Genomic DNA, 27,239 nt, shown 5'->3' on the forward strand with positions numbered 1-27,239 from the left:
GCAGTGTATACACCTGAGACTGTCACCGGTCTGTCTGTCCTGCACTCTCTCTCTTTTTCTTTCTCTCTGATTGTGTAATAAAAGTATGAACATGTATTTATAAGTTACACTTGTGTTTGAATCCTGCAGTTTATCACACATTTGATTTCCATGTGTGACAACTGCAAGTGTCCAGAGTGAGGACAGACTGAGGGACCCACTGCTGCACATCATCTGTGAGGCTTTGCACCCCTGATGATCCACCAGGACAAACTCAGCAGTGTGTGAGGAAGAGGAGGAGGAAGAGCCAGCAGCAGCTGACAGATGGAGAGAATAGACAGACTGTTCCCTGTTTGTGTAGGACTGCTAGAAAAGTTTAAAATAACTAATTGTCTGTCCTGAATCAGTCTTATTAGGTAATGTTCAAATAATTTTATCATTCCAATGTTTTCAGTGTGGGAGAAAGTACTCAGGGCCTTCAAGTTACACACTATGAAAGGCAGAAACACGTTTAATATTCAGAAACCTAAAGTATGTATCAGCAGCAGAATGGACCTAAAAATAAATGTTTGTTTCAGTTCTATGAAGCTTTGAGTATTTTGGATTAGTAGCACTGCTGTGTTTGTTGTATCATATTGCTGTAATTTTGCTTTATATATATAGATGCTTTATATATTCTGAGGTAAGTTGATCTATAGTGTTACATCATATTCTATAAGGATGTTATGTGTTTGTATACTTTCTGCCCAGTTTGACCCATTTAGCAGAAGTCAGACTGTTTAAGGCTCTGATATCTATTCTGTATGAATTAAAGCAGTTATGACATGGTCTGATTTTCTCACCCAATAAAGGAATATTTAATATATCAGTCTACTCTTCATTTTATCAGAAACAGTTATCACAGCTCGTACATTTTCTTTTTACACATATATGTAAGCATTGAGCCAAATTTAGTAATGCCAACATATTAAAAGAACAATATTTGTCTCTTATATATAATACATCTATATATACACTGTCAAAGATACTTGTCTTTGAGTGAAGATTCAAGGTGATTGGAAATTTAAATAAATGCAACTTGAATCTTTACTGAAGCTCAGTATTTGACACAGAGTTCATGCTCACTGCTCTAATATATCATAATAATCTGAGAATGAATATAATATTGTCCATATTATATTTACATTACCAAAGTGAGATGATTTTAGTCTCATTAACAACATTAGCTAATTGTTATTTACTAGCTAATCTTGAAATGACTGTTCAGTACAGAAATGAAGCCCAACAATTATGTTTTTACAGTCCCGTGGTCTCAGCCTCAGATACTCAACTAATCAAAGTGATGTCATAAAAAATGAATGAACAACAAAACATTTTTTCTCCTTCATTTCTGTCAAACAATGCTGTATGAAACGTTTCTCGCGGTTAGTATCATGGTTGCTAGGGAACCTGAGCAGGCTAGACCATCCCATTTCACAAGCCTCTCACTTCCGCACTTCTCATACTTCCTAGTATGCGCCGTACCTAGTACACAAACTGCGCGTACTCCGAAGCATACGGTCGCTGGATTGGGACACAGCCACTATTGTAGTCTTGGAGTCATTTTGGTCTCAATGTAATTCACTGGTGTCCCAAGTGCATTAATGCATTTCAGTCCAACAGTGACAAGTTTAATCGATGTATCATTTGTTTGGCCGTAGTCCTGAACTCTCTGAGGGAGACGGAGCTCGCGGCCAGCCTCAAGAAGTGTGGAGTTGGATGGAAGGTGGTACAGTATCTGTGGTACCATTTTGGGAGGGGGGCAGGTGCACCCCAGAACAGACAAAACAGCAGGAATCACATCCTGCTCAGACCTCAAGAACAAAAAAAAGGTGTCTAGTTTCTTGGGACTGGCTGGTATTACCGTCAGTTCATGTAGAACTTGGCAGGGATGACCAGCCCCATGACAGACCTCACCTGAAAGGGTGCCCCAGATCTGGTCCAGTAGTCAAAGTAGTCCCAGGGGGTGTTCGTGCAGGTAAGGAGGGGTCTATTTTTGGAACCCATATTCCACATTCCTGACTTTTCTCTCCCTTTCATCCTACAGACCGATGCCTTGAACAGGGGTCTGGGGTGTATTTTGTCCAAGCAGGTGGGGTTGATTGCCTGCCTGCATATCAGGTCCTTTTGTATCACATCACTCAGTTGATTTTGTCAATGAGAAATATTTAAAAATAAGATTTTATTTGGAACATCTACACTAACTTGTTGTACTGTGGATCATGACAAGAAATGCTAAGCTTAAAACTTACCATAGAGCCATCTGGTTTGTAGTGTCACTACAATCAGGCTCCACGCCATAATTAAAATGTTTATTTTCCACAATGGAAATTAATATTGACCTATGGTCATGTTGCGGGAAGCAGCCTAACTTACTCTAGCCATAGCAACAATATACTTGAATGTCTTGTAAAAATATATAACACAAAAAGACTACTGTGGCTAAAACACTGTTGGTGAAAACCCACATGCATTATTTCCAGCTCATAATCATGACAGTGCTGTATGAAGTACCACTGCTCCAAGTTGATCAAGTAAAAGATAGACAAAGACTTTAATTTCCTGGTTAAAAGTATCAAAGGCATTAAATGTCAAAATCCATTTTGGTCTATGGCTTGTTTTTTTATTTCCTATTTATATTGAATTAACAACTACTTATCCCCTTCTTTTCTTGCATTTTCAATCGAATATGAATAGAATAAATTATATACACTGAATAGAGTCCTTTCATGTTATATATTTTTTATTCATGACTGAGTAAATGCTTATCCTCGTGCATAAAGCGATAAAGCAGGACTTGCCTGTGGAGATAGCCCATTGCTGACAGGGTTGACATGGTTACTAGGAGCACTAGAGTTCATGAAGGTATCAGTGTAGCTGGAGAAGCTGTGCCGGTTGGTTGCCAGACCATAGGCAGTGCTGCCGTCAGGACTTGATAAACCACTCTGGTGCATGGTGGAAGGAGGTAAGGGTTGGGGACGGTGAACAGTAGCCCCACCATCTGAAAAGTAAAACACTTCACACATATATATTGGTTCCTTCCTTTATGTAAATAAGACACTAGCTAGGCTAGGCTACCTGTTCTACCAGTTTGTATACCAGATGAGAAAAAACACATTCCTGAATATATATATATTTAACACCAACATATAAACAACGCAAGTTTGACAACTTAAGTACACCACCATGATGCCCCACAGTATGTTGAACAGAGACCTGCATATTGTGGATGTGATACCAAATAGGCTTAATTGGAGGCTTCTGTGTCTACTTTAGGATGTCTTTACAACTAAACACAACAGGGAAAACTGGGTTAAACCTGACTGACATTTTGATAGTTACAATTACAAATATTTCCAACAGCAGGTTGTATCACACTTCTCTCTCTGTCTGGGAATTTTTCAGCTTTTTCCAAAATCTACCAAACCAAAATTCATAAACCTTGGAGCAGTGGCAGAGGACGGGCAAAGGAAAAACCTGGCATGGAGATTTTGTTTTGTTAAAACTGCAAAATATGCATTGACGTTGGTAGACAATACAGTTTCTTAATGCTTTTCAATATAGTACTAATTCTGTGAGTGCTTTGATGACACGCTAACATTAATTGGGAATGGCATACTCTCTGCAATCAGTTTTTTATTCTGTGAAACCACCTAGTAAGTCATTCTTATAATTGAAACAATACTTTTATTCTGGGGCAATATGCTTTCATGTACTAGATAGAGGACAACACTGCATTTTCTTCTGCTAGAGATAAGACATTATTGGCATATCAGGACCTCTTCCAGAGAAAAACTTAAATTGATCATTAAATTGTTCCATGCATCCAGTCAAAAAACACACACACACACACAAAAAAAAGACCCAGCAATATAGGTGTAAAAGTGCCTATCATGAATCATTATTTGTTGGTAAGAACATGGCCAAAATAGCATAGTATCCACGAACTCCTTAGGAAAACCTATAGGTCACATTTGTAATCTGTCAGTGAAAGGATTATCTGTTCTACCTTGAGTGTTGGTCGGGTAGTTGGATTCTGGCAGCTGATATGTAGGAAGTGTTGGCATCCCTGCAGGAGGAAATCCACCTGGCAGAAGGTGATTGAATGCTGCAAGTTGATTGGCTCCTGCTTGTTTTCGCCACCTGGCCCTTCGATTGCTAAACCACACCTTGAAAGAGAAATATATATAAATAAGCTGGAAGGAAAACACCAAAAATGATAAATGGCCTGTATTTGTATAGCGCTTTACTAGTCCCTAAGGACCCCAAAGCGCTTTACACATCCAGTCACCCACCCATTCACACACTGGTGATGGCAAGCTACATTGTAAACACAGCCACCCTCTGACAGCACTGACAGTGCTGACAGAGGCACTGACAGAGGCGAGGCTGCCGGACACTGGCGCCACCGGGCCCTTTGACTACCACCAGCAGGCAACGGGTCAAGTGTCTTGCCCAAGGACACAACGATCGAGACTGGCCGAGCCGGGGCTCGAACCGACAACCTTCCGATTACAAGGTGAACTCCCTTGAGCCAGCTGAATAGCTGAATTTAAAATCAGCAAGAATTTGCACATTTACATTGATTCTATTCTGATACCATGCTCTAGGTCTCACAGATTCTCCGCTGAAAGAGAATTTTACCTTTTCTCGCCACAAAGTACATACAGATAGTCCTTTTGTGAAATTTCACACACAGGGCAAGATCCACATTCAAAAGCCTATATTTCATTGTCCCGAATATCTGAAATGATTCAGGACATATAACTTAGTCTAAGGATTAATATATTGGGACATGCCATCATTTCAAAGGTAAAACTTCAGCAAATTAATGTTTGTAGTGTGTGTTTCTGTGAGTAAATAAGAATTTTTTTTCATTATCCACTGTTTCTTCTTGACTTTTAGTCCTGCATTTTTGTTTTCATTTCAATTAAACTATACCACTCACATGATTTAACACAGGCATACTTAACACCTACACATCTCTAGGGTCACAGCAGAAATCTTTGCATTGCTTGCAGCTTTCTACCTACCCACTTTTTCCAGGAATCTTCTTTTTTCATTTAGTGCAAACGAAAATGTGACTTTTATGTAGAGAAGCTGATTTGGACTTCTATATCTGTAGAGCAGACTTAAATTATTACAACAGGCGTTGTTGCCTTGAGGTACTTGCGCAAAAAACGCAGAAGTAGATCATACGGTCTCACTACCTCTGCAGAAGAGACGTGACTGAAAGGAAATATGACCTATCATCATTTTAACATGATATCTTTGGGTTGCTTTCTAATGCAAGGATGCATAGATGTGGAATGTATATGTTTGTACATTTATAGATACATATTTCTGGCACATTTAGAGACATATTTAAGGCTCTATGTGTGGAACCCACGTTCCACATTCCTAACTTTTCTCTCCCTTTTATCCTGCAGACCAATGCCTTGAACAGGGGTCTGAGGGGGTCTGAGTCCCCTTCGAGGCCTTCCCTAAACCGCAGCTCAATTCATGTCCAAGCATTCGCCTTTACCTACTAAAACGCTGTCAAACCTAAAATGAGGACGTGGGCCCAGCTAGTGAATCAAGCCTAAAGGATAATGTACCAAAGTTATCCTTGGAATTCAAAACAAAAACTGAACTTCATATCAGTTGCGCCAACATCGCTGTGGAACAAGATAAAAATCCATCATCCAAGGAAAGTCTCCACAAAACTCAATCCAGTGAGTGAAGACGGGGCTCTAGCTGTGGCCTCTGGAAGAAACACTCCCTAGGCTTCTTTTCCTCCTGCTATGGCAGACCACTCCTCCACAGTGGCGCCCTGTTCCACTCCTGTATTTGCTGACCTCTGTACCCTCCAACCACCCACCAAGAACGTCACTGCAGACTCTGGAGTGACTGAAAAAATGAGATCACAGATACAAGCTGGGGAAATGAGCTTCCTCCTTAGATTGGATGGCTTCTCCCTTAGCGATAGGGTAAAGGGATTAGCGATCCAGGAGGGGCTCAGAGTAGAGCTGCTACTCTACCACATCAAAAGGACCCAGTTGAGGTGGTTCAGGCATCTGATGAGGATGCCTCTGGGAACAGTTTTCTGTGCATGTGCCCCCGGGAGGAAGTCCCAGGGCAGACCTAAGACATGCTGGACAGACTAAATCTATCAGCTGGCCTTGGAATGCATTGGTGTTCCCAGGAGAAGGCGGCTGGGGAGAGGAAGGTTTGGGCTTCTCTGCTTAGGTTGTTGCCCCCTCAACCAACCCCAGATAAGTGGAAGAAAACGGAAGGATGGATAGTTAAATTGAATTGACCTCAACAGCTGGTGAAGAGATGAATGCTTCCCTCCAAGGATGTGGACAAGTGGAAGAAGAAATTATCTGACAGATGACTAACTCAAGCAGAGAAAGCCATCCTTTTGAACGATTTTAATTTTGATGTCACATCAAAAAAATCTCGCATTTGGAACTAATTACAGCCACAGATTCAGTAATCCAAAAGAACAACACTGTGGATGCAGAGACAGAGCAACTGCAGAGGAAAGTGTCAGCCTGTCTTAGCAACACAAGGCCCCCAACCTCCAGTATCACAGACTGTCTGATGCACTTGAAAACAGACAGTGCTTCTGATCACATCTCATGCAACAGATTATACCCAGGGGAAACTATACCGAGTCAGTATGGTGTACCAGTGATACCTAAATAAGGGGGTATTTTTAAAGTTCATTGTCAGTGTGATCAATCAGTTACCTCCAACACCTCAAAGTTCCTGGCTTGAAGTTTGTGGAGAAAGGGAAAGATGCTGTGAGGGCAGAAGAAATTAAGTGTCTCTTACGACATTATGTCTGTCTTTACTTGTCTTCCAGCTACTGATTACATGGTAGTTTGTACACTGAAGAGAGTTAAAGAAGCAGGCACCCGATTGGTCGGTAATGAGGGTGGTCCTATTCTGAAGTGGAATCACTGTGTAATTTCTTACAATGTCCACATAAAAGGACCAGTACTAGAAACGTAGGTGTGTCATGGATTCCATAGGCACAACCCCGTTCATTTCCAATGATTCTGACCAACTATAATACATGTTTTTAGAACAAAATGGGTTGCTAATTGCAGCCATGCAAAATCAGTAATTTTGCATGGCTGCATTTTCTGTGCAAATATTGATAAATGAAATTTCAGTGACAATCATTCAAGCTGACTATAACTGGTTGTATTTTTTGTTTCTCCATGTTTATACATTAAGTAGTACTGAAACAATGATTTGATTTGACACACCACAAATATTTTTAGTTACAGTCTTTGCAGTTCTCTGTTTCCCATCACTATATCTCTACCATACAGTATTTAATATTAATATATTTTTTGAAACCTTCCATGGCCTCAGCTTAAGGACACAGAAATAGTATTCAAATGTAGTGTAAAGTTATAACTAGGCCTACTTAACTGTGCCATTATCCAAAGTTACAAATTTTGTCAACATGAATGAGAAATAGTTAGCTTCAAAGCAAGTTAGAAGGTGGGCATTGAGTTGGATTTTTTTTTTTAAATTTGTACTCCAGTAACTTATTCTGTGAGTAGGATGGACGTAAGATGACCATTGTCAAGTCGAGGCATACAGATAATTCTGAGGTCGGCATTTATGACCTAAGTGGCAGGCATGGAGGAGTTTCCATGCCACGCTGGTTTCTCATTGTCTCAGTTTTCTGTGACTTGATTGAGCCACTTTGCAGTTATGGCTTAAAGTTCCCCTGAGAGCGAAGACTTCCATGATCTGCTCTGATTTTTACAATGAGTGGTAGACTCTAAACTGGTGGGAAAAACAAATTCCAGCCAAGAATCTGGGAGTGAGACATGCAAGAGGAATGCAGCACCCACCCTACTGCTGAAAACTTACAGCTGTTGTTAGAACTCTACAATATTTTCCCAAACACAACTGAGGCACTGTGAAGCTGTCAAACAGAGACCAAAGCCAGTTTCCTTAGTGGAGATGTGAACAGCTGGCAGAGTCTCCAGAAGTTAGAGAGAGTTAGTCTTGCACACTGAACAAATATACAAAACACTGTGAAAAAGTCTCACACCTCATTTCTTTATATTTTGCTAAGAATATGGGAAATGTACAGTGATGTACTGAAAACAAACATACTTGAAAGTACAGAGTTTGTACAATTCTCATGAGATTAAAAGTCAGTATTTCTATGACCAACTTTATTGTTCATCACAGCTTGAACTGTTTTTGGCAGCCATGCCAATCAGAAACTTTGCATCGGGGTCAAAATCTGACAGTACTTTTCTGCATTCATAATTGAAATGCAGCCAGTAGTTCTTCTTTAATGTGGCATACCAGAACATTCTCTCCCACTTTCCCTTCCTTATAAATGGCTTCTTGACCATCACCTTTGTTGAGCAATAGATGAATGAACTGAAGGACCAGAACTGTCTCTCAGGTCCTGTGTCAGGTCATTTTATCCTGTTATGGACATTTCTTATATCTTTCATCTACTTTAGATTCCTTTTAAGACGTCCTATTTTTTGTACTCTAGTTGTCCAGTTTCCTCATTTTTTAAGGATTCACTCCAAAGCAAGCTGGTGAGCAAACCGATCTTTAATCATAACCTTCTTGGTGCAAAAATACAATTTTACGCCTGCCAACCTGTGTTATCATTAACACAATGATATGAAAGCAAATAATGTATTTTTGTAACAAGCTACTTAGTTTGTTCATTGTTTTTATTTCATCATCATGTTCCTTAGAACATTTTAAAATTCGGTCTTTGTTAAGTTGTCTGTTATGTATTGACACTGTCATGGTCCCTCTGTCTTTGGTGGCCTGACCTGCCATTTCGGGGGTGGGGTTCCCTCCACCTCAAGCCCTCTTTCTCGCCCTCCTCTGTGTGTGTGTGTGGTGTTCTTTTCTTTTTGCAGCATTGGGACCTTGAAGAAGTTCCCACTCTTGAGCCACATACACTTGCTGACAATCATACATATGCCGCTGATGTTCCGGTCAAGGGGCACTATTTAGTAGAGCGGTTGAGCTTCAATCAACACTGCATCATTGAGTGACAATAGTTAGTTGAACCCTGGCTCATCCAAAGAAGTGATCTTGTTGTGTTTCTCTTAGTGAAGGAAACTAAGCCATGGAGAGTTTTGGAGAGAGCACCAAGGTTTTTGTAAATATTTTGGAAAGAACTGTGGAGAGTGTGTTTAGGAGAAATTGCCCCACCACTGAGAAAATCACATTTTGTTGGAACTGTTTTGCACCTTGTTTTTTCACTGTAAATAACCTCACTGTAACTGTTCAGGAAGTCTTGTGACTGGGTTCTGTTACTGTGCCATTTGGCAAACCCGACAGACACAACACTGGTTCATCCTTTGAGTTAGGTGCCTTTTTATGTTTGAATGACACATAGGTCAGAGTTAGCATGCAAAACACATCTGAATATGTTCAATGGAATAGGAAAAATTAGTTAAAGAGAATTTAAAAAAAAAAAAAAAACTTTGGAAGGTTTCCAGAAACCTGAAAAACCTTTGCTCATTTTTAAAAATGACTGGACAGTCTTGCTCATTAAGAGCAAAATATAAAGAAACAAGTGATGGCTCAAGACTTCTGAATAGTACAGCAAGTTAGTAGAATATAGTAGAATGCTGCATAGTCAGCAGTAAAGGTTCTAACCAGTCTGTGTGATTTTAAAAAAGCAAATATTTTACTAATTAATCTACTGAGAATGTTGCAGCATTGTGTTAGACGACACACAGGTTCTCAATAAAAAACATTATTCATGTTCTTATAGAGATGCTCTCTATCAGTGCCTCAGTTCAAGTAGTGAGTTTCAACATTTGAAATGAGTAAGTGTGTCTTTGTGTGTGGGTTTAATGTTTAAAAAAAAAAAAGAGATCAAGGATGGAATGAAAAATAGACAGATGAAGGGTGTAACGCGTGGCTGGAGAGATCTATGGATTAATGGATAGTTGAATACTAATGCATTACCTGGACCCTGGCCTCAGTAAGTTTTGTTCTCTGGGCCAGCTCCTCTCTAGTGTAAATATCAGGATAATGTGTTCTTTCAAAAGCCTTCTCCAGCTCCTCCAGCTGCTCCGCTGTGAAAGTAGTCCGACTCCTACGCTGTTTCCTCTTCAGTGGAAGGTCAGGCTCTGATTCCACGTCTGACGATTCATCCATCCGGCTGCCTGAATAAGCACAAGGTAAATACGAAGGTATTTAGAGCATTTAGGAAGACTTTAGTCATCATGTTTTTGTGAATGTGTATTAATGCAGAATATTCACAGGACAACTGAGAATTACAAACAAATTGCCAAAATTTATAGTTGCAATGGGATGCTAACCATAACCTCATATTTAAAAGTCATTAGCATAAAGTTTGAACTTCCATGAAGATACCCTCTCTTGATTAACTAATTTGAAATGCTGTTAATTTATAAAGTCTGCTCTCAAAACAAAGGTTCCGCCTCAGGTTCCTTTATCTGTTCCTTTTTGTTAAACCTCGTTGTTTTACATTTTGGAATCAGAAACCTTTGCCCAGAAGAAAGAAACTGAAACTCACTATGCAAAGGATGGTAAATTAAACCATTATTAATTAAGAAGAACAAGATAAGTCTTTACACTATTACTTTGGTATTATTCAGTAAAATGACCTGAAATGCACTGAAACATAATTACCATTTCATGGTAATGTACAGGGTGGCCCATTTATATGGATACACCGTAATAAAATGGGAATGGTTGGTGATATTAAAGTCCTGTTTGTGGCACATGAGTATATGTGAGGGGGCAAACTCCTCAAGATGGGTGGTGACCATGGTGGCCATTTAGAAGTCAGCCATCTTGGATACAACTTTTGTTTTTTCAATAGGAAGAGGGCCATCTGACACATCAAACTTATTGGTAATGTCACAAGAAAAACAATGGTGTGCTTGGTTTCAACATAACTTTATTCTTTCATGAGTTATTTACAAGTTTCTGACCACTTATAAAATGTGTTCAATGTGCTGCCCATTGTGTTGGATTGTCAGTGCAACCCTCTTCTCCCACTCTTCACACACTGATAGCAACACCGCAGGAGAAATGCCAGCACAGGCATCCAGTATCCGTAGTTTCAGGTGCTGCACATCTCGTATCTTCACACCATAGACAATTGCCTTCAGATGACCCCAAAGATAAAAGTCTAAGGGGGTCAGATCGGGAGACCTTGGGGGCCATTCAACTGGCCCACGAAGACCAATCCACTTTCCAGGAAACTGTTCACCTAGGAATGCTCGGCCCTGGCACCCGTAATGTGGTGGTGCACCATCTTGCTGGAAAAACTCAGGGAACGTGCCAGCTTCAGTGCATAAAGAGGGAAACACATCATCATGTAGCAATTTCAAATATCCAGTGGCCTTGAGGTTTCCATTGATGAAGAATGGACCCACTATCGTTGTACCCCATATACTACACCAAACCATTCACTTTTGTTGGTCCAACAGTCTTGGAGGGATCCATCCAATGTGGGTTAGTGTCAGACCAATAGCGGTGGTTTTGTTTGTTAACTTCACCATTCACATAAAAGTTTGCCTCATCACTGAACAAAATCTTCTGCGTGAACTGAGGGTCCTGTTCCAATTTTTGTTTTGCCCATTCTGCAAATTCTGTGCGCCGATCTGGGTCATCCTCGTTGAGATGCTGCAGTAGCTGGAGTTTGTAAGGGTGCCATTTGTGAGTAGCTAATATCCACCAAAGGGATGTTCGACTAATGCCACTCTCCAGTGATATGCGGCAAGTGCTACGCTGTGGGCTCTTGCTGAATGAAACTAGGACAGCCACTGATGTTTCTTCATTAGTGACAGTTTTCTTGCATCCACATTTTGGCAAATCTGACACTGAACCAGTTTCACGAAACTTAGCAAGCAGTTTGCTAACTGTAGCATGGGAGATGGGTGGTCTCATAGGGTGTCTTGCATTGAAATCTGCTGCAATGACCCGATTACTGCGTTTACCAGATATCAACACAATTTCGATCCACTCCTCACGTGTTAACCTCTTCGACATGTCAATGGCTGTGAACAAAGTTACTTGTAAATAACTCATGAAAGAATAAAGTTACGTTGAAACCAAGCAGCACGGTGGCACGGTGGTTAGCACTGTTGCCGCACAGCAAGAAGGTCCTGAGTTCAATTCCACCGTCAGGCCGGGGTCTTTCTGTGTGGAGTTTGCATGTTCTCCCCGTGTTTGCGTGGGTTCCCTCCGGGTACTCCGGCTTCCTCCCACCGTCCAAAGACATGCAACTTGTGGGGATAGGTTAATTGGATAATCCAAATTGCCACTAGGTGTGAATGTGTGAGTGAATGCGAGTGCGAATGGTTGTCTGTCCCTGTGTGTTGGCCCTGCGACAGACTGGCGACCTGTCCAGGGTGTACCCCGCCTCTCGCCCTATGACAGCTGGGATAGGCTCCAGCGCCCCCCGCGACCCTGAAAAGGATAAGCGGAAGCGAATGAATGGATGGATGAAACCAAGCACACCATTGTTTTTCTTGTGACATTACCAATAAGTTTGATGTGTCACATGGCCCTCTTCCTATTGAAAAAACAAAAGTTGTATCCAAGATGGCCGACTTCTAAATGGCCACCATGGTCACCACCCATCTTGAGGAGTTTGCCCCCTCACATATACTCATGTGCCACAAACAGGACTTTAATATCACCAACCATTCCCATTTTATTACGGTGTATCCATATAAATGGCCCACCCTGTAGGTAATGTAGCTCAGGAGGTAGAGCAGGTGGAACGATTCCTGGCTCCCCCAGTCTGCATACCAAATATCCATGGGCAAGATACTAACCCCCACTTGCTCTCCAATGCATCCATCGGAGTATGAATGCATATGAGTATATATTAGTTAGAAAGTACTGACAAAGCATAGAGTGCTTGTGTGAGTGGGTGTGTATGGGTGAATGCGGCATGTTGTATACAGCGCTTTGAGTACTCCAGGAGATTAGAAAAGCACTATATAAGAATCAGTCCATTTACCATTCACAACAGCACAAATTCCTCTCATATTGAGAACACACATACAGTCTTTGTTTTATTGTTTATGTTTGAACATAAAACTAACAAAGCAAAGCAAAGTTGGAAAAACAGCCCAAAGAGACTTCAAAGCAATCACTGCAGTGATTCTGCTTTAGGAACATGAATAGGTAAAAGGTGATAAAAGGCTTGACTGCTTATCACTGCCTTTGTTACCTGCTCAAGATCAGGCTCTGGCTGCTAGGCTGAAGTCAGCATACACTCAGCTTTAACATCATTCTGGGTTCTTGGCTAGCTTTGTGTTAGCATGCTGTCTGTGCAGATGCTTGCAAAGAGACAAAGTCCTGTTAGCCACAGACACAGAGCACCAGCCATACCTCAGCGCAGCAAAGCTGCCATGCAGGAGCTGGCAGTGGGTCAGAAACTGATCTGTAAATACAAGAATGGCCATTATTACCAGAGCAAATGTGGTGCTAACCACGGCTAAGTTCTATGAAGTGGTGTTTGACGACGACTCGTTCTATGACAACCTCTTCCCTGAGGATATTAAAAACTGTGTCCACCTCGGTCCACCCACTAAAGGTTGGAAGAAAGGAACCTCCAGCAGATCCAGACTCAGGCAGGGCCAGCCATAGTGACAAAAGACTCGGTATGGAAGAGAGTCCAAGAATTATAATAACTAATGATTAAATGCAGATTGGTATATAAACACACAGTTATTAAAAATTGCAGCACAACTAAGGGAGGATTCAGGGTCACCTGATCCAGCTATAACCATATGCTTTATCAAAGGAAAGCTTTAAACCTAATCTTGAAAGTAGAGAGGGTATCTGTCTCCTGACTCCAAACTGGGAACTAGTTCCACAGAAGATTGGCCTGAAAGCTGAAGGCTTTGCTTCCCATTCTACTTTTAAACATTCTAGGAACCACAAGTAAGCCTGCAGTCTAGTCAAAGACATCTACTGGGAGTCAGGAAGTCTTTAGGGCAACCTGATAATAATGAATGACAGTAGTCCACCCTAGAAGTAATAAATGCATGAACTAGTTTTTCATCATCACTCTGAGACAGGATGTTTCTAAGTGTTGAGAAGTTGCAGAAATGTAATGCAGTTCTACATACCTGTTTAATATACACATTGAAGGGCATACCTGGTCAAAAATCATTGATTCCTCACAGTATTACTGGACACCAAGGTAATGTTATCCAGATTATTTGGTTGAACACCATATTTCTAAGATATTTATTTAGGGCAGAGTAAGACAAGATGAGATGAGACAAGGCGAGATACGATACAATCTGATGTAAAATGATAAGATAGCCTTTATTAGTGCCACAGTTGGGAAATTCACATCCTCAGTTTTATATGAATTTAGAAACAAGAAACTGGTGATCTTCATGTCTTTATGTCTTTAAGATATTCCAGTAGTTTAACTAAATGGTTATGTATGATTCGTCTGGCTTCATGGATAGATAGAGCAGGATATAATCTGCATAGCAATGAAAATGTATGCTATGCCTTGCTATACTACATGCTTACCGTAAGCATGTAGTATTTACAGTTTTTCTCACATCACTATCAATCTTTGCACAGCAGTTAGTGTATTTCTCAAAACAATTGATGCAAACTGCAAAACCTAGTGGATAATCTGTAAAAGCAGGTCACTTGCTCAAAATCGATAATCCAGTCCTCAAAAGCAAGTACTCATGTCAATGAAACTGCCAGTGTCATCAAAATGAGAAGTCGTGACACCATCTTTATTAACAAGATAGTCAAGAGGCTTTGTCATGTTTTCATCATGACAGTGTACAGTATTCTCTCAGTGTTTTCCAATGCAAAAAAAGGTCAGAACTCAGCGACACTACCTGAAAATGCTGAAGACAGCACTATACACTTTTTGCACAGCCATTTACAGTAATGTATACTAAACATGAGATATTATGAGATGTTGGATTACTGTCCAGTACTATACATACCTGTTCTCCCTATGAAATGCTTGAATGATTGAATTCACAGTGGTTCTTCCAACACCCTCCGACCAGCCTCATCCATTGTGAGGCCGTGATTGTCAACATGGTCAACATGTTGCCCTAATTTCATTAGGAATCTGCCTATGTATTTGGTGTCTTCTCCCTCTTCCCCTGTTTTGTCCCCCCTGCCCTATTCACCCCTATTCCATGATGCTGACCTTTCATTTCTGTGTCACAGAATTGTAGAAATGGTACACACTATGTCCTGCTCGGTTCATATATGCTTGCCAATTGAGGGTTCATGAGATTGATCCATGAGTGACTGTGAACAAGTGGCTTGTCATTGCTTACAACTAATACTTCACACACCTCCTTGTCAGTGAAAGCTGAAATTCACCTGAGAGAAATTGTTCAATTTAGGAGACATTTCCAGGAAAAATTAAAACAAAAGGTATAAAATTTGCTTGACAGAATTTGATAACTAATTCAACAATGTTGTATGTAATGACTCAAGCAATGAAATGAAGACTATTAGTTTTATTGGGAACGACTATTCAGCATAGATAGATAGATAGATAGATAGATAGATAGATAGATAGATAGATAGATAGATGTTTAATGAATATTGATGACTGTGGGTTCTTCATTATATGAAAAGGGTGCATAGGTACAAGCAGTGTTGGTCAAGTTACTTGAAAAAAGTAATCGGTAACTAATTACTGATTACTTCCCAAAAAAAGTAATCCTGTTACTTTACTGATTACTTATTTTCAAAAGTAATTAATTACTTAGTTACTTAGTTACTTTTTAAAAACACGATTTACAACCTGAATAGGTGATAAAGCGATAGATCAATTCTACTTTTTCTACTTAATCCATCATACAAAATGTAATCAAATGGAAAAGTCCCTTTTTAAAACTTGTTTTATTAGTTTTAATCTTTTAACTTTATGCATCAAGCAAAAATTTAATTATATGCAACATTCTCTGACTGGAAGAAATTTGTTTAATATTTAAACCTATTTTCTGCACATTCCAGCACATAAAATATTTTTTTGTGTGTGTTTACACTCACTCTTTCAAATAGATGCAAGTAAAACACAGCAGAAAATAAATAAAGTCAAAGACTAGCGGTCCTTTTGCTCTATTTTCACCTGTAAAGCAGGAGTGTTGTAGGCGGAGGTTTACCCTGGTGCAGGTGTGCCGCAGCGGTCAGTGGAAGAATCCGCGAGTTTCTCTGTGAATTTCCCATTACGTCATAGCGCACTCGGTGTTTGCTTGGAAGTTTAGGGGTTTTTTTCGCTGTAAAAAGAAGTTTTCTTCCCACGCACAACGGACGCTAATGTTTTTGTCACTTTTTATGGAATCAAACTTAAAGTAAGGTCAGTACTTCCACACTTTAAACGCTGCATGCTTATACTCTCTCCCGCACTCGATATATTATCCATTGTTGACCTGCACACAGCTGTTTTCACGAAAGTCGCACTTGCTTACTGTCATGGTCCTGGGTCAAGCGACCCAGTGTTTGAGTTTTATGTATCTTTTGTATTCATTTGTGCCTAGCTTAGTTCACCTAGTTAATTTCTAGATTGCAGTTTAGTTTTGTTCCTTAGTTGTTTATGTCATCTCCCCCTGTACTAAGTCTCCCTGGTTCATGCATCATGTCTGCGTGGTTATGTTTAGTTCATGTCATGTCTAATCTCCATGTTTCCTGTTTTACTTTGAAAGTCTGTATTCATTGTCAGTGTATTCAGTTTCACTTCTCCTGTCCTGTCGTTAGGTTCATGTGTGTCAGCTGTGCTCCCATGTGTGGCCACTTCCCCTGATCATCCCTCATGTGTATTTAGTCTCTGTGTTTCATACAGTCTGTGTCGCGTCGTCTGTGTTCCCACCCTCCGTGTTTCCATGCCCAGTCTTTTGTATCCCCAGCCATAGCCTTACCATAGTTTGTTCCCAGTTTAGGTTTCTGTTTAGTTACTGCTCTTGTGCTGCCCTCATACTTGTTTGTTTCCTTCGTGATCATCAGCCACAATAAAAGGCTCGCTTTTGTTTAAGTTCACTCCCGTATCCTCACTTGTGTTCGCACCTGGGTCCACCACACACATCTCCGCACGGTCTGTCTCCACAAACCGTGACACTTACGTCACTGTCATGAGACATTGTCGCAAAAAAAATCACGGTTTTAGTAACGCAGTAACGCAGCGTTCCTACGTGAAAGTAACGGTAATCTAATTACCGTTTTTGCAATAGTAATCCCTTACTTTACTCGTTACTTGAAAAAAGTAATCGGATTACAGTAACGCCTTACAAATAACGCGTTACTGCCCATCTCTGGGTACAAGTGCCACATTTTTTTTTTAAATCGCTCCTTTTAAATATAAAGTCAATATTGAGAAAAAAGTAAAATATCTCAAGATTACAGTTGTTCACAGACATTACAGTTGTTCTTTCAAGATAAAGTGCAACAGCTGCTACACCCTCTACAAAATGCCATGTGTAGAATCGGTTTCAGTAACAACGGAATTATTTCTCTTTAAAACATAAACACAGTCTGGTGATAAGTAAGAAGATGTTGAAGACATGGTGCAATCTGGTTATAAGGATAAACTACACAAACGTGGAAAAGTTGGCTGGATTTGTGGATTAAACCTTATACTATAAAATTCTAAATTCAGATGTGATGTATGATGAACGATAGAAATGTGTGAGAATTGTCAGAACAGTTGACCCTCGATCTGTGACTGTGACAGTGAGTTTGCACAGAAGTTAAGGCATGAACAGCACATTAGCAGAATAACAGCTACGTTAGTGTGCTTAGCACTAGGGTGCAAGGATTTTCAGTCTGTCAGTGTTCAGAGTGGTTGGGCAGTAAGACTCAAGAAGATGGACCTAAGATACATCCACAAGCATGAAGTAACACAAAGGACAAGCAGTAATGAAGCCTGTGTAGATGGCTCACTCTGTTCCATGAGAGTCAAATGTGCGAGGCCTTTAAAGACCAAAAATATCCTGATGACAAAGAGTTCTGTCACAACACTGACGATTTAGTCTTAAATACTTATCAGATATTCTATTGTAATTCAGTACTCAACACTGACTGTGAGCTCTGGCTGTGGATATTTCCTGGTTATTGATTTTTTTGTACGAACTGAATTCAACTAACTTAGCTCAACGCATTCAGAAGTTGGTCTTGGTGGTAAAAGAAAAAAGAAAAGGCCTGTTAAACTGACTTGGACAACTACAGGGTCGACTATGAAGTTTAATTAAACAAGGAATTACGGGATTAGTGTGAGGTTCACAGTACAGGCCACTGGAAGAGTCTCAGGGAGAATATGTTTTTGTTCCCCCTAACTCCCACCCCCCAACCCTCTGCCAAACACTCCCACTAGAGAATTGTCAATGGATTGCATGTGGCCACAGGACATGCTGCTGCATTAATTAAATCAATTCTTTCAACATTTAGTCTCTTCTAAGGTTTGTTTTCCTAAAGACCAAGGTAAAAAATAATAATGAAAAAATTATATTTATACTTCTCCACATTTCTAAAGTAAGTCTCAATATACCGTATGTGTTTTATTTGTAGCTGGTAGGTTTGTGAAGGAGTGGGGTAGGAAGGATTGCTGCAAAGCAATTTGGCACTAACTCAGCGTGACAACACTTGAGGCCACTGGGATCACTTTCCAAAAGGCACCTCAGAGTCCTCGGGGTGCTGCTGTGACAGGATAGACTATTTGTTTTCCCTCCACATGCTGCTGGATTTAGGGCAAGAGAAGGGCAGAGGTGGCAGCAAAGGAGGAATGTGAAAGAAAAGAAGCATCCTCGCTGAGAAAACTGGCTAGAAGCTTGCATTTTTTCTTGTATACCTACTTTTTTTTATTCACCTTACTACCAAAACAGTTACTTTAAGGCTGATGATTTTTGTAACAGCAAAGATGATGAGCAGTATTTTTGAAGTGCACCACACAATAGTAGCAATACTTGCAGACTGTTTGTGTCTGTCCAGGTTGTGAGATCATTCTGTTGCTTTGATTTCTGACATCACGCCGTTTCACTGAAGAAGAACATGGTGTAGAGTGTGCCAGATATGGAAATGTAATTAAAACTTTTAGAAGTACTTTTTATAGTACCACAATTTGGTAATTAGCAAATGTTTATTAGTATTTATCAGTATACCAAAACAATCTCTTTGTCTCTATCCACTTGTGGCTAAATTGTGTATTTTAAAATAAATGTGTTTCATGTATATATTTGGTAGATGGAGTGGAACTTCCTGAATATGGCAACTTTTTGCTCTAACGATTAGGTAAGTTCTGATTATACATGTCTATAAAATTTTGTGCTATATAAATGCCAGTCTACTTTCATGTACCATTCCCACCACTACAGGCAATTTAGTCAGTAACACAAAGTCTTTTAGTGACAAACAAGCTCCATAAACTGCATGAAAATTACAATCAAAAAGATGAGGAACTGTATCTATAATTCAACTTGAATTTGTCTCCAGAGTACAGATTGCACATAAACTACAGCACATGAGAATTAATTTAGATTAATTTATATAAGGCTGTAACTCACTGAGAATTTCATTGAATTTGACATGTAAATAAAAAGACTGCATAGCACAGTGTGATCTGCAGTGTTGCAAATGGCATCTTGAACACCATTGGAGGTTTGGTATCACATGCTAGCAGCAGCTCCATGTTTGCTTTGGAAAGCAGCACAATAAGAATCCCCAGCATGGATGAGACTAAAGTTTGACAGGCCGGTGGATCAGGAGGGTCAGCTCCTCTTTTCAGCTGATAATGGAAAGCAGAGATTATGGTAATGAGACAGACGCCTAGAGCCGATAGAGGGGCTAAACCTGGACTTCATCTTTGTCCACGCCAGATCTCCCGATTGGCATGCTATGACTTATCTGTAGAATGGGAGTGTGATTTAGCTCCCCAGACACATGCACCCTCACACATTCACACACAGGGTTACACATGTGCAGCTATAACAAACACAAGAAGAGCCACGTTTTTGTTACAGAGTGAATACAACCAGCACTGAAACACATCCAAGCTTTTATGTTTTATCTTTCATTGCACACAACAACATGCAGTGCATCTCCCTTGGGAAAGTCACAAAGAAAGTGCTGTATGGATGTGTGTGCGTGTGTGTGTGTGTGTGTGTGTGTGTGTGTGAATGGGTGAATGGGGCCATATAGCTATATTTAAAGGATCGTTCTAAAACTGAATCACCTTGATCCAGATGTTTCAGTTAGGTTATGATGAAAAAAGTCTGCTAGAGCTTCATGCAATTTTCCTAACGGGATACCCGTAATAAGATAAATCCATTATATAATACGTTATGAAAAATGTACATATTTAAATATACTTTTAGGTGGGAAAACATTTTGTATATTTTCTTCTAACAATAATAGGCCCATGCAATAAGCCCATGAACATTTTTTTTTATTACAGTATGTCCTTTCTTGAGAATTTCATTTCCTATTATTGAGGGGTATGTTTAACACAAGGAAAGAAAACACAAAGAAAAAAGAAGAGGATTTGTCGTTTTGTTTTTGTTTTATTTTTTTGCCTATGACTAATTTAAAGTAGCCTTTAAAATATACAACTTGTCTTTTTTTTAATAAAGAAATTTTGGTAAATATATTATTTTACATTTTCATAACATAAAATTGTCATATGTTTATAAAATGTTTTTTATAAACAAATCACAAATTTTATGTTTGCGTATTATTTTTACTGTATCATTGAATATATTTGTAATAATCTTTAACTATATGAAGCAAACTATTCCAATCATTAGGCTTACTAAATGTAGACGTGAAAGCTAACTGTCATATGTTTGCAGAGGTATAAACAGCTGTTTGGGGTTCACAGAAAAGGCCTTCTAAGACATTAATATTTTGATATGCCAGATATAATGCAAGACATTTGCTGGAAGAATGCAGTGTGAAAACAGTCAGTCTGATGGACAATAGTCATGATATTGTTCCCCATTTTGACCAAGACATGGGGACAAAGACTAACTGCTCTGGAGAGCTACATGAAACTAATTATGGGTCATTGTGAAAATCATATTAGTTCCAGTGTAATTACACCCAGGATCTGCTTTCAGTTCAGCTCAATAGTCTCTGACCAGTTAAACAGACTGTTGGCTCAACAGTTAATGAATTTTATTATTGAAAACAACGTTTTTTTTTCTCAGAATGGAAAATTAATGTTGCTGTTTGGTCCTCTGCTGTTGTGTTTGCATGTGTGAGAAATAAATGGTCTGTTAGCATCTCTCTTTTGTTCACTGTCTCAATTTATTTACAGCCTGCTTAGGCTATGGGCACACCTGAGAACAACAATCATCTGCAAAGAAAGAAATGCCTGAAATCATCTAGCACTTAGCATGTCTTTACAAACCGTAGTCACAGAGTAATTATGGTAAATGGACTGATAATAATATAGTGCTTTTCTACTCTCCCATTTCACCCATTCAAACAAGCCCTTTTCTATGCTTAAGTGTTCTCTATCGAGCATACTCCAATGCAGGCATTGGAGAGCAACTTGCTAGGTTATTTTGCCCAAGGATATTTGGCATGCAGACTGCAACAGCCAGGGACCTTCCCATTGGCCTGCTCTACCTCCAGAGCTACAGCCACCCCAAAATGACATGATCCATACAGCACTTTGCTAAGACACAGCCACACTGATTCTCACATTGGGGGCAACTTAGGGTTTAGTATCTTGCTGAAGGACACTTTGACAGACCTTCTGATATGTAAATCACACACGCACACAAAAGAAAATACAATACCGACAATACAGATAGATCCACATAATTATGGAGTCTGCCATAATATTACTAAGATATATTTTAAAGCAGGAAAACCTAACTCTGTCAATACCACAGTGAAACTATACCATTAGCAAATCTTAATTTAATGGCACACTTTTAAGTTTTAGTCATGTGATCTAATGGATACTGTAGCAGCTTAGCATAGAAAGGATTTCCTTCATCTGTATAGTTTCTACCATTTATTCCATATACCAGCTCTAATGGACTAATTAAAAAAAGAGGGTACAAAGTTCTACTTGCTGACTTGTTCTTATCCTATGCAGCTAAACAGATTTAGGAGGTGTATGAACAAATGGGAATAAAGTGAAATGGAGAGGTGCTGGCTGTGGTTAGCCATCCTGTCTTAGCACAAAGTAGACTTCTCTTAAATAACAGTTGCCCTGGAGCCTCCCGAGGCCTTTTGAGGGTGAGAGGTATAGAAGAAGCACCTCATCGGGGGGACATTGGACATAAAGGCAATAAAAGACCCTGTCACACTCTGCAAGATTTCAGTAAACACTTCCAAAATAATTTACTAAAGCTGTGCAGCGAGCAAAGTGCAGCCTGCATAATCGAGGATGAAGCAGGTCAAATGGTGCAGCGCTATGGCACAGAACAAAATATTCATGTTCATATTTTTAACTAATATTGTTTATGTGAAAGACTGAAATATAAGAATCTAAATGTTTCAGCATAGTTCATTTTGCTAGGTTAGACAATGCTCAGTCATTAGTATAAATGCATGTTAAATAAATGTTTACCAGCCAAAATAAACCAGCAATTAAAGAACAATCCTCATTAAATGTTGCAAACTCTACTAAGAATATTCCTACAAGGAAGTCTTAGCTGCTTCCATCCTGAATGTGTAAGTTTACTGTAAAATCAGCTAGAGGTTCATTTCATTTTTGCTGGGATGGCTCTTTTCATTTATGTATGCCTTTACCAACAATACAAGTCCTTGAATTGCTGGTTTAAACACTAAGCTAATTGAGACCAAAGCCAAAGTTTGAAAAATTATTCAAAGAACACAACAGAAAGTACAATATAATCTGCCAGTTGGCATCAGGAGCAGCTTTGTCAACAATGGCCTCAAATACAAACCCAAATGGGCAAAATCGAGCTGAAGCAGAGAAGCGCTGCAATGCTGTTGCGCCTCTGCACACTCTCCCATTCACACAGTTTAGTATTGTTCCTGCCTTTGTTCCAATACAGCTCCCTCACAATAGTATTTAGTCACAACAAATGCAGCAAAAGTGTATAGTAAGCAGCATGAGTGGAGTGTGTGCAGCACAGGCCGTGTTAAAGCAGTGAGTAAAATATTTGCCAAAGGATTTAAAAACTCTGCACACTTTCTTTGAAAAATGAATGAAAAAAATCCCAACTTTTGTCGTTTAACTATGGAAAAATATTTGACTGCATCCACAAAATATAGTCTCCCCGAAAGCTATGGGAGCTGTTACAGAAGCCTCATGGTTTGCACAAACGCTACACAGAACTGGCACTGAACTCAATCCAGCCCACACAAAGACGCTGGCTTTATCAGAGCATTATGTCTTAGCAAACTGCTATTAATGCAAAGTCTTTATCTTCTTTCCTCCCCAGGCACTGGCATGCATGTCTTTATTTAGTAGATAAAAAAAATAGCCATAAACAAAAATTGCAGACTGTCAATATACATACTGATAGAGATTAGAGCTGGGAGCAAATATAATAATAAGAGGAACTCTTAAGATATTCTCGACACAGTAAAGCCTTCTGGACAGCTGCAGGCTTAAAGAAAGCAGAAAGTTTTAAAGAGTAACGGTATAATCTTATTTTGGAAGAAAGTAGATTAACAATCAGAGTGGTGCAAAGAAAATGAAGTGATTTGTGCTTGCTGACCATCTTTACAGATTTTGGTTAAAAAGCTCTGATGTGCTTGTAGGAGATGGAGGAACAGGTGAGGTTTTCCTTTGTACCATCTTTGCTCGTGCCACCATTTTGCAAATGTGGGTCATATGTCAAATGCACTCTGAATTATACAGTCATAAATCAGTTTGATGTCAAATGTTTATAGCTCACAGTAAAAAATGGTCTTCATAGTTTGACACCAGGACTGCTTGGATTACTAATAGAAACTGTTCCAGTTTTTCTTTTATCCAGAAGCAGCAATAATACTAAGCTTCTTTCATTTAATAAAATAACAAAATAATGATTTGAACTTCACCTCCAGATGGGTGCAAATGCACCCATCTCAAAAGCTAAACCTGTCAGGCTTCCCTAAGGATTTAACCATTAAGCTTACTGTTAAGGCCTATGATACAGAGCAATCAAACTGTAGTTTCTTAAAAAAAAAATCTACAAACAGGAGGAAATTTGTCAAACCAAACTACAGCATGAGTATTATGGTAAAAAAAAAAAAAAAAGAACAAATGCAACAGTGGGATTCACCTCAACCTGGCTGGACAGTGTCAGAATTTAGAGTGATTCATCTACTAATTGAAACGTTGGTGATTTGATCCCCAACTGCTCCAGACAAAGTGTCCTTGTATTCATTAGAGTGTGCGTGTGTCTAAAAAGCACTACATATTCCATTTACCATTTACACACATGCTATACTACCAATTCAAGGACTCAATCTTATTTACCGGGCCCCTTTAATATCTTACTAAAGCTTATTGAGCACTGTATGGGCGCTATTTTGACCTTTAGTTAGGAGTGGTCCGATTGAATTGTGGACCAATGTGCTGAAAATGTCTGATTTTCAGCATTGCAGAATATATGACTAGGCAAGGCAAGGCAATTTTATTTGCATAGCACACTTTCAGCACAAGGCAATTCAAGGTTTGCTTTACATGATTAAAATAAAACATAAAATAGAACATAAATCACTTTAAAGGTAAAAATACAAGAAAACATTTACAAGAAAGCATTTATGATAAGACAATAATCAAGACAATAATTTATATGAAAAATTAAAAACAAACAAGTAGAGAGCCATAATAGGATCAGTTACTCATAAGTCTAAATAAGTAAGTTTTAATTTTAGACTTAAAAGAGTTCAGTGTCTCTGTAGCTTTGCATTCTTTGCATAGTGTGTTCCAGATGTGAGGAGCATAGAAACTAAAAGCTGCTTCTCCATGTTTAGTTCTGGTTCTAGCGACAGTCAGTAAACTAGAGCTGGAGGACCCGACTGATCTGGATGGTTTGTACCATGATAGCAGATCTCTAATGTACTCTGGTGCTAACCCATTCAAGGATTTATAAACTAATAAGAGCACTTTAAAGTCTATTCTCTGAGCTACAGGGAGCCAGTGTAATGACTTTAGAACTGGAGTAATGTGCTCTATTTTCTTGGTTCTAGTGAGAACACGAGCAGCAGCGTTCGGGATCAGCTGCAGTTGTCTAATTGATTTTTTAGGTAAACCTGTGAAGATACTGTTATAGTAATCAAGGCGGAAAGAGATAAATGCATGGATGAGTTTTTCTAGGTCTCCTTGTGTCATCAGTCCTTTAATCCTAGAAATGTTCATCAGGTGATAGAAGGCTGACTTTGTTATTACTTTTATGTTGCCCTGGAGGTTCAGGTCTGAGTCCATTATTACACCTACATTTCTGGCCTGGTCAGTAGTTTCTAGTTGGAGTTTAAGCTGATTACTGATATTTAGTTGATCTTTTTTGGCTCCAAAGATAAGTACTTCAGTTTTGTTATTGTTCAGTTGAAGGAAATTATGAGACATCCAGTTGTTAATTTGCTCAATGCATTTATTAAGAGTTTGGATAGGTTAAACATCACCTGGTGACATTGAGATATAAAGTTGAGTATCGTCTGCATAATTGTGGTAGTTGATATTATTGGTGGTTATAATCTAGCTTAAAGGGAGCATGCAAATGCTAAGTAAGAGGGGCCCTAGGATGGAGCCCTGGGGGACCCCACATGTGATTTCTATATTTTGTGATGAAAGTTGGCTAATTCCTGTTCTTAAGGTAAGACTTGAACCAGTTGAGTGCTGTACCAGAGAGTCCGGCCCAGCTCTCTACGCGTTCCAGTAATATATCATGATCAACGGTGTCAAACGCCACACTAAGGTCCAGTAGTACCAATACTGTGGATTTACTACGGTCAGTATTTATACGGATGTCGTTAAACACTTTGACAAGGGCTGTCTCGGTGCTGTGGTGCCTACGAAAACCAAACCAGACTGATAAATATCAAAGCGGTTGTTCATTGTGAGAAAGCTGTTTAACTGCTGGAAAACAGCTTTTTCAATAATTTTACCAATAAATGGAAGATTAGAGACTGGTCTATAGTTTTGCATTAATGTGCTGTCTAGGTTCTTCTTCTTTAATATTGGTTTGATAACTGCTGTTTTTAAGGCTTTGGGAAAGACACCTGATAGGAGGGATGCGTTAACTATTTGGATCAGATCCTCCCTGATGGCTGGGAGGACCTTTTTAAGAAAACCTGTTGGTAATATATCCAAGCAGCAGGTGGCAGAGCTTAGTTTCTCAATAATTTTATCAAGGCTTGATTGATTTATTGTTTGAAAGTGAGTCATTTTCTCTGCATAGGTGTTAATTGGGCTTAACGTCGGTATTGGGGTTGAAACTAATGTACTGATTGACCTTCTGATTTTCAAGATCTTTTCAGTAAAGAAGCTGGCAAATTCATTGCAGGACCTGATGGAGCTTAATTCGGGGACTACTGCCACCGGAGGAGTAGTTAATCTCTCCACTGTAGCAAATAATGTCCTAGCATTATTGTTGTTTCTGTGAATAATCTCAGAGAAAAATGATTGCATCCTTCATGGCTAGTTGATACTTATTCAGCCTCTCTTTATATATCTGGCCTTTATATATCTGGCCCCAGGATATAACCTGGGGTCAAGTTTTACCGCCATTTTCTCTCAGCGCGCCGGCACTCTCTTTTTTCATTACATACCAGTGGATCACTTCTCCACTGAGACTTCTTTTTACTAGAGACAGTTTTAACCTTAAATGGTGCAATCTTATCTATCATGTCTGAGATTTTGGATAGAAAATCATCTGTCAGTTTGTTTACTGAATGTGTGTTGGTGGATGTTGGTGATTTAAATAAGGTAGAAGTGTACATCAGTTTAAAATTTTCAGCTGAGTTTTCTCAGCTACACTTGCTACACTTGCTTGACATTCATTTTTGGAATCAGAATCATATTTTCTCCATCCCATAGAACGTGGAAAACAACAGGGAAATTAGCAAGGGCCTTGTTTAGGCTTGTGTTAATATTTATTTGCAAACTTATCACACAGCACTGAGAGGAAGGTCGTGTGATATGCTAAATATTAAATATATTGTCATACCTATAAGTGTCTTGGTCCTGAGTCTGGTGACCGAGTGTTTATGTTTCTGTTGTTGATATTCTTTGATTCAGTTAGTTTGTGGTGATTCTTTGTTTT

General features: G+C 39.3%; 1 protein-coding gene across 9 annotated transcripts in view; it reads right to left on the reverse strand.

Moving 5' to 3' along the window:
* LOC146364366 (paired box protein Pax-7-like) overlaps positions 1 to 27,239 on the reverse strand; it is a 97,812-nt gene that overhangs the window by 46,798 nt on the left and 23,775 nt on the right. For all 9 annotated transcript variants that reach the window (XM_084918167.1, XM_084918160.1, XM_084918162.1 and 6 more), the window contains 3 exons: positions 9,988 to 10,187; positions 4,028 to 4,187; positions 2,820 to 3,019 (listed from right to left, as the gene is read on the reverse strand). In XM_084918167.1, coding sequence (XP_084774293.1) covers positions 2,820 to 3,019; positions 4,028 to 4,187; positions 9,988 to 10,187 — 560 coding nt within the window. The remainder of the gene's footprint in view (positions 1 to 2,819; positions 3,020 to 4,027; positions 4,188 to 9,987; positions 10,188 to 27,239) is intronic.

The sequence above is a fragment of the Perissodus microlepis genome, chromosome 20 (genome assembly GCF_051167445.1).
Source record: "Perissodus microlepis isolate ML-2025 ecotype Zambia chromosome 20, ASM5116744v1, whole genome shotgun sequence".
NCBI lineage: Eukaryota > Metazoa > Chordata > Actinopteri > Cichliformes > Cichlidae > Perissodus > Perissodus microlepis.